The following is an 8,919-nucleotide window of genomic DNA, read 5'->3' as shown; positions in this document are numbered from 1 at the left end:
AAATATTTAGCAGTAAGCCATCAAAATGTTTGATATAATTCTCCATGTGTGTCTCTAAACAATAACATGCAGATCAAATCATGTTTTAATCGATCAAATTTAAATCTCCAACGGATTTGAAGTGATGCTAAAAAATAGTGTTTTCTTTTATTTCTTATTATCTTTTAATGTCTGAACTGTTCACATTGAGCCTGCACTAGATGTCCACGGTGTCTGGACTGTTGGTTTAGGCACAAGTGGAAAATAAAACATTAAAACTTAGAACTTAAAATACATCTTTGTGCACCCCTGTGGCCGATGATCGAACTGCACTCTGAATTATTATAAAACTATGTTTTTTCATCATGAGGATCCTCAAACGACTTTAGTCAAACTCATTTTGGGTTTTAAAGGAAATGAGAACGCAGTCAGTCCAACGTCTGTGAAAATTAAACTCCTTTTTTATGTATCATGAAAAAGTGAATATAATCAGAGGATAATAGCAACATGAGGATGTAAACCTGAGCTCTGTTGAGGGTTATGATGTGTATGCAAAATACATCTGAAGTGCTTCTGATTGATTTCAGATATTCACATTTGTGTCAGAGCAAACAGAAACTCAGGGAGCTTATAAACAGTAAGAGCTTTGAACTCATATACGATAACAGCTCACTCACACCAGACGATAAACACACAATGAAATAATGTATATGAACCCAAATGTCTTTTATTTGACAGCTTTTCAAACTAAAATGTAAAGCAAATGATCTTCGCTGCGTTGGATCAGACGGACGTTTTCCCACAAACCATTTGAGTCCTGAAACTCAAACTGAATGAGTCATCGGGTGAATAATGGAGACACTCAGACGTCCTCTGGATAAATCATGTGGACTTGCTGAACCACCAGAACACAAAGTGTTAAAAAAGCACACACGAGTTATTAGTTTCAATACCATGATTATAAATACCCCCCCCCCCCCCCCCCCTCAGACAGCCAGAATCTTCTCCACTACGACGCCGCCACTTGGGTTAAGGGTTCCTCCAGGTACTTCACCAGCGCCTCGGCCTGGAACACACACACACACACACACACACACACACACACACACACACACACACACACACACACACACACACACACACACACACACACACACACACACACACACACACACACACACACACACACACACACACACACACACACACACACACACAGCTTTAGACATTCGGAGTGAATGTGTCATGACTAGCGAAGGAATTCTTGAGTTTAGGCCAAAAACATCATGAGGTCACGGTGACTTATGCAAGTTAATTTATCAGGAAAATACTCTTTTTTTTTAAAAATATGTTCCGTCACAGTTTTATGTTGTACGTCTGAAACTTTGTTTTATGTGCTGCTGTTTTGGCCGGGTCTCTCTTTTTTATCTCAATGAGGATTTTTCCGGTGAAATACATTTAATTTACGCCACACGACCCCAAAGACATGGCGCTTCGGGCCGTGGCTCATAACAGAGGGGCGGGGGCTGCAGGTTAGTTTAGGCCTCGTGGTGGAGAAACAAGATGGACGACAAGGCTTCCTCAACGGCTTTGCTGACCGCACTAAACAGAATATACCAAGGCAACAACACTTGACCACAGAAGATGACATAACTAACATTTTCAAGTTTAGACAAAAGTTCTGCCAACTTAGATGTTCTTGTTCACCTCATTATGACCTTCCTTTCTTGTTTCAGTGTGTATTTCTACCTTCAAACAAACACAGATGTATTGTGTTGAGTAAACGTACACTTCTTGTTTCAGTGACATAGAAATGTTTCATTACGAATAACTACAATGTTATGTTGCTATTAGTGTGTTTTAGAGTTTTGCCAACTTAGATGTTCTTGTTCACAGAGTTATGATATTCTTGTGAGGATAACAATAAAATGAATGTTTCAATGCAATGTATTTCTACCCTCAACTAACACAGATACACTAGTTGAATAAACATATAATTGCTGCTTCAGTAATATAGGACTCCTCCTTGATTACAGATAATTGATCGGGGACCCTCGAAGGCCACATTACAAGTGTGTGTGTGTGTGTGTGTGTGTGTGCTTTAACCTCCGATAAACAAATAAGCTCGCCATGTACAGCAAACCACGAGGAAGACCCACCTTGGCTTTGAGCATCCCGAAGCCCACCGTCTCCTTGGCGTACATACACAGCAGCAGGTTGGCTACACGAGTGATGGCCACCCTCCCCTCCTGAGAGAGAGAGAGAGAGAGAGAGAGAGAGAAAGTGACACATTTCTCTCATCCGGAAAACCAACCAGCCAACGTGTTTTGGAGCCGTCGCTCTCCGCACCATACAGTCCATGAGGATGAACTTGAGCGTGTCTTCGTTGAAGGCCTGGTGGCCGTTCTTGTCGTAGGCCGCCCAGATGTTGCTGGCGATGGCGGCCGTCACTCGCGCATCAGTGTCCCCGTAGCCGGAGTACGCCAGGAGGGAACCTTCATTGTTCAGTAGGCTGGGGGAGGGGAGGGGGGGGGGGGGGGACAAATTGCATGTCTCAGCATCCAGCAGATTAACATGGAAAATGATTTTTAACTCAAGACTGTCATTGTATGGCTTCTACAAGGCAGATGGATATTTATTAGTCTTTTCTAAAGAGTCATCATGTGTCACACGGCAAACTTTAGGTAGATAAACAGACACATAACATTCCAATAACATTAAAATGATCTTAATTCATATCATGAGGTCATAAGCTGAAGCACACTCACACACAGACACACACTCACACACAAAGGTTCAGCCTTTTTTTATTCCATAAATCACAATCATCATAGAACCCGTCTGTGACTTATGTAACGTCACAATGGGAGTTGTTATGAAGTATGTTATATACTTTAAACTAGATTCAATACCTAAAACCCATTAGATCTGACAATAAGACCAAGACCGTAAAACTTTACCCAACATAAACACAAATGGAATCATCTGTAGAAATGCAGGAACTGGTTATATAAAAAAATGGACGAACACTAAATGCAAATGAGCCAATTCAGCAAAACATGGTTGAGCTTTAAAAGATGGTGAAAATATATCATATTGTAGTTATATATAATCACAGTGACACATAATGGGGTCGATTCTACTAGTATTAGTAGCTAGTATTTGTCTAAATTTACTAATTTATCGGGAAAGAGATATTATTTAACTTTTTGTGTTTCCTTTGAAAGTCTAAAAAGCCCAACCGGTATAACAACAACAACAAATGGGATACTAATCAAAAGCATAATTATACAATATAATAAAATAAAAGACATTCAAATACGGTGAACTTTTTTGCTTGACAAGACAAAACTACATACGAAGGCATTGAAGTTAAATCCTGACTCCCGCACCATGTAGCATCTCCACTAGCTAGCTAGCTAGCAGTACTCTTGTGTACTCTTGTGTACTCACAGAGTACTCTGGACTCCGTTGGTGTTCGCTTGGCTGAGCACCTGCGTCAACGCCTTCGGTCGCAACATCACGACTCACTCGCTGTCATGCGTGTTTTTTAAATCGCGAGTAGAAAGCCTCAAAACTGTCAGGAACAAACTCAACTCAACACGGAGTCAGGTGACGTCTCTCTCACTTCCGGGTGCGTCGTCAGGTGCATTGTGGGTAATGGAGGCATCGACGTTATTTGCTCTACGGCGTCAGTTAAACGTGGAACGTATTTAGAGTTTAATATAAAGAGTAAAAAAACATTTTAAATATTTTCAGAACACATTAAAATGTGTAAGAGCTAAAACAAAATACAACATAAAGTCGAGTCAGTTGACGTCGTCTCTCGTTTCCGGGTGCGTCATCAGGTGCATTGTGGGTAATGAAGGCATCGACGTTATTTACAATACGGCGTCAGTTAAACGTGGAAATTATTTAGAGTTTAATATAAAGAGTAAAACAACATTTTAAACATTTTCAGAACACATTAAAATATGTAAGAGTTAAAACCAAATACAACATAAAGTCGAGTCAGTTGACGTCGTCTCTCGTTTCCGGGTGCATCAGGTGCATTGTGGGTAATGAAGGCATCGACGTTATTTACTACGGCGTCAGTTAAACGTGGAAAGTATTTAGTTGCGCGTATTACAGTTTGAGTATTTACATGTGTGTGAGGCTTATTACTATGTGAATAAATACTATTTATATGTTATTTACGATCCATTTATGCTCTTCACAGACGGTAACGTCTTCACTTTTACCGCGTTGCATTTGTATATATATATGTGACGTGCCTGATAACTTTATGAACATAAACAACCTGGTTCACTGTGTCATGTGTATCTACCATAGGGGTATCTAAGAAGGCACTGTGTCATCTTAATATCATATTTGTTAGGCATCTAAAAAGAATATTTCGCTGCGTGTAGTTTTGAACCTGTGCTATGAGACGGTATTCCGTCGTCACGGTTACATGTTGTTCAGTGATCAATGCGATGCTTTGAAAGGGGACCGGTCACCACCGATCAGTTGGTCAGTTGGTCAGTCAGTTGGATCAGTCAGTTGAATCAGTCAGTTGGATCAGTCAGTTGGATCAGTCAGTTGGATCAGTCAGCAACATGGAGGCCAGCGGGAGTTCGGTAAGCCCGACTCACAACGCGGCTTTAGAGGCGCCGAGGGTCCACAGCTCGTGAAGCAACCGCTACTTGTTACAGTGCTGTGTTTATTAAGAGTTTATAATGTGGTAAAGATTGTTGTTCTTCGCTTCAAACTGCCCACGACACTCACAACCCGCTTTTTAGCTAGTGTTTTGCCGTAACAACAATTTCCGTGTTAGTCTAATATATATATATAAAGCTACTAATATTGCGAACAAGAGCTAACAGTGCCAACACTGTTAACTGTTGTAACAGAGCTAAATATGCTAATGGTGCTAACAGAGCTAACACTGCTATATATATATATATATAAATGTGATTGTCTGTTGCCGTAGCAACAATTTCCAAGATGTCCGCTCCCGGTTGTGAGAGATTAGACGCAAGTGGCTCAATTTAAAAAAAGCTTGTTTTTTTTTCCGTTGCCGAAATGTCAGATTGACCCGTTTAAGAACGATAAAGCTTATATAACATGTCCTTTATTATATTAAACACACGTATTGAACAAACTGATATAAAATCATCATGATCTGCTCGGTTCATTCGGCTGACTCATGGATTTTATACTGTTCAATTCAAACCATATCAAAACAAATCTAAACCAAAATAAATCACATTATGTTCATTTAATTGTTTTTTTAAAGTGTACCATTACAGCCCGATGGCACATTCAACATGATGACTCTGTGTTCAGGGTCCGCACGGTCTTGGAAAACATGGAAAATCATGAAATATTTAAAAATATTTATTTTCATGCCTGGGAGAAAAAAATCCCAAAAGGTTTTGTTAAAGTCGTGTAACTGTGTTATATTGACATGTGCATTCACGCTGAGTTTAAATAACTAATATGCTTTTAAAAGAATGACGCTCAAAGTATAAAACCTCATTTTGCTATTTTTCTGCACTGCAAGTGAACGCACCATAACTGAAAAGAATAATTGTTTATTCTCCTAATCTAAACTATTGTCTCTCATTCATTTGAGTCATTTAAGGTTTTATACTGTATGCTTTGCAATTCTCATTGTTAGTTTAAATACCACATTTTCTCACTTTTTCATGTTCACACCGAGATTAAATAAACAGTTTGGTCGTGTAAATTTGGTTTAAAGTCCTGAAATCCATCGGTCCACATGTGTGTGAACCCTGTGTTTAGGAACAATGACACAGACGTGTTATTTGGGGTCTATTTCATCTGTTTCATGTCATTTTCCTCGGAGGAGAAATGGGTCTCTGGGTTCTTGTGTTTAGCTTTAACGCTGGAGATAATTCACTTTGATTAAATACGCAACGTTTCGTCCTCAAAGATCTCAGCTTCACGGCTCCCGTTGGCGCCGGAGCGACGGGTCGGTTGTGAACGAGCTTCTGCTCGGCTGCGTTTGAACGTGTCCGGTGGAAAGTGACTCATTTTTAACGCTGCTCTTTCTCTCCCTGCTGACTCAAACCCGCCTGATCCAGGAGCTGGAGAATAAAATGATGAAAGAGTTAAAAAAAGAAGAGGAAGATGGTGAAGGAGCTAAAGGAGCAGCACGAGAAGGGAAGGAAAGAGGTGAAGGAGAAGTGGGAGAAGCAGAAGGAGAAGCTCAAGAGGGCGCTGAAGGAGATGACGGAATGGAGGAAGGAGGTGGAGGAGGAGCTGGAGCAGGAGAAGCTGTTAAGAGTTGACAGGAATGTGGAGATCTTGAAGAATTGTCTTGAGACGGCGGAGAAGGGGCTGGAGGAGGGTGAGGAGGAGGAGGTGAAGAGGTATGAAGATCCTCCTCTCAGTCCTAAATGCTGCCGGCTTGTTCCCACTGAACAGAGTGTTGGTGTTAAACAGTCACATTCAAATGTTTATTGATGAACTCAAACTAATTATGAAATCTAAGAGGGCAATGTGTCATGTGTATCTACCATAGGGGTATAGAGGAGGAGGAGGAGGAGGAGAGGATCAGAAAGTTACATGAGAAGACGAAGGAGAAGATGAGGGAGAGGCTGAGGAAGAGGAAGACGATGAATGAGGAGGAGCTGGAGAAGAAGCTGGAGGAGCTGAAGGAGGAGCTGAAGAGGTATGAAGATCCTCCTCTCAGTCCTAAATGCTGCCGGCTTGTTCCCACTGAACAGATTGTTGGTGTTAAACAGTCACATTCAAATGTTTATTGATGAACTCAAACAAATTATGAAATCTAAGAGGGCAATGTGTCATGTGTATCTACCATAGGGATATAGAGGCGGCGGAGGAGGAGGAGGAGGAGGCGGAGGAGGAAGACCGGCGTCCTCCTCCAGGAGCTCCCACCATCCTGAAGAATTTTAAACCAAATAAATAAACAGAATTGTTCATCAGCATCTCGTATTTATTGATTTATTTAATCTAACAGATTGAAACATGGAATCATAAAACATCTACCCCTATCCCTCCTAAGTGCACACAAACCCTTTACAGATCACGTGTTATGAAATGTAATGATTTGGTTTATTATAAAATAATGCAGACAATGTGAAGTGTAAAGTGAAGTCACTGCCAGACTGTGTACAAAGTTTATTTTCAATACATGAGTGTAAATATGATTTGAGAGATGTTTGTAAGCTCACGGTACAAAAGGCTAAAGAAGGAATTAAAAGAAGATGTTTTTCTGTTGTAGGAGTCCAATTATGGAATAATGTTGAGATGGATGTAAGACTGGTGAACTCCTTTTGGGTTTTCAAGGGAATTATTTATAAAACAATTCTTGAGAGTTATAAATGTGATTAAACACGTATTTATATGGAAGATGTATGTGGTAGTATATATAAATATATATACAGGACTGTCTCAGAAAATTAGAATATTGTGATAAAGTTCTTTATTTTCTGTAATGCAATTAAAAAAACAAAAATGTCATGCATTCTGGATTCATTACAAATCAACTGAAATATTGCAAGCCTTTTATTCTTTTAATATGGCTGATTATGGCTTACAGCTTAAGAAAACTCTAAAATCCTATCTCATAAAATTTTAATATTTCCTCAGACCAAGTAAAAAAAAAGATTTATAACAGCTGAGTGTTTGTCAAGGCTCAGGAAACCCTTGCAGGTGTTTCGAGTTAATTAGACAATTCAAGTGATTTGTTTAATACCCTACTAGTATACTTTTTCATGATATTCTAATATTTAGAGATAGGATATTTGAGTTTTCTTAAGCTGTAAACCATAATCAGCAATAAATCAGAATAAAAGGCTTGCAATATTTCAGTTGATTTGTAATGAATCCAGAATGCATGACATTTTTGTTTTTTTAATTGCATTACAGAAAATAAAGAACTTCATCACAATATTCTAATTTTCTGAGACAGTCCTGTATATATATTTTTTCTTTTTTTTTCTTCTTTATTTTATATTTTCTGATTTATTTTGATTATAATTTAGGATAGGAATTTATATGCATTTTTTGCTTCTACCTTTACCTTTTCAGTCTTTCTCTTTAGTATATTATATAGAATAATATTGTATTTGATTTGATTCACTGAATAAAATACACAAACAAACATGACATCTATTGTTCATCTGGTCACATGACATCAGTACAAGTATTATATATATTTATTAGGGCTGTCAGCGTAACGCGTTAATCTATGCGATTAATTTGGCCGCGATTAACGCACTAAAATATTTTCACGCAATTAACGCAACTTTGTTTACTCCCGTTGTGCGTTGAAGTTGTTTCACTCCTCTGAGTGTCAAGCCGCGGCAGTCCGCCTCCTTCCTCCCGTCTGCTCCTCGATATTCACAGAGAAACAGAGGGCGACGTGTCGGTGACGCGGGGCGGAAGGTGCAGGGGACTTTCTTTTGTTGCTCCGCTCGATGCGCGCGCAGACGCGCCGGCATGGAGCTCTGCGGCGCGAGACGGAGAGAGAAGAGTGACCGACACGTGGAGACAGAATGACATGCTGCTGTAGAGACGACCAACAACAGATGTTTAGTTTAATAAAAGAACAAAGACGTCTTTAAGGAAAGAACCTTACATTACCTCTGCTGTAATCTGGCGCGATAGAGAACATTACAGGGGGGCGGGGCCTCACCCTGATAGAATGATGGGGGAAACACTGGGATGTGTCACATGCAAAAGCCTTTAAAAGGTGAATTTACATTTTTTTGTAAGATCGAGGAAATGAACCCAGCCTCCAGAGGGTTAACGTGACATATTTGTCAGTTTACCAAGGCCACTGGTTCTGCTGCTGTTCAGTGTTAAAGATGACAGGACCAATGGGGTCTCAAATATACTTCTTTTACTAATCTGGATGTTTCACTGAAGAAACAATTTATCATCCACGACATTAAATACCTCGCTGGC

The 8,919-nt window shown here is 39.7% G+C and overlaps 1 protein-coding gene across 1 annotated transcript; it reads right to left on the bottom strand.

Annotated features, from left to right (window-relative positions):
- Window positions 1-681: 681 nt before the first annotated feature.
- Window positions 682-3,607, bottom strand: lamtor2 (late endosomal/lysosomal adaptor, MAPK and MTOR activator 2). Its single transcript, XM_056444131.1, has 4 exons — window positions 3,433-3,607; window positions 2,329-2,491; window positions 2,139-2,228; window positions 682-1,045 (listed from the first exon to the last, which is right to left on the bottom strand). Exons 1-4 carry the CDS (start codon window positions 3,498-3,500, stop codon window positions 989-991), a joined length of 378 nt encoding a protein of 125 aa, XP_056300106.1. The 5' UTR covers window positions 3,501-3,607; the 3' UTR covers window positions 682-988.
- Window positions 3,608-8,919: the final 5,312 nt, after the last annotated feature.

The sequence above is a fragment of the Pseudoliparis swirei genome, chromosome 22 (genome assembly GCF_029220125.1).
Source record: "Pseudoliparis swirei isolate HS2019 ecotype Mariana Trench chromosome 22, NWPU_hadal_v1, whole genome shotgun sequence".
NCBI classification, from domain to species: Eukaryota; Metazoa; Chordata; class Actinopteri; order Perciformes; family Liparidae; genus Pseudoliparis; species Pseudoliparis swirei.
This window is presented reverse-complemented; position numbering and strand designations above follow the sequence as displayed.

Coding starts and splice junctions, on each gene's coding strand:
- lamtor2 (XM_056444131.1), bottom strand. CDS start 3,500: ATGTTGCGACCGAAGGCGTTGACGCAGGTGCTCAGCCAAGCGAACACC. Junction 2,492..3,432: donor AACGGAGTCCAGAGTACTCT/GTGAGTACACAA, acceptor CCCCTCCCCCAG/CCTACTGAACAATGAAGGTT. Junction 1,046..2,138: donor TCGGGATGCTCAAAGCCAAG/GTGGGTCTTCCT, acceptor TGTGTGTTCCAG/GCCGAGGCGCTGGTGAAGTA.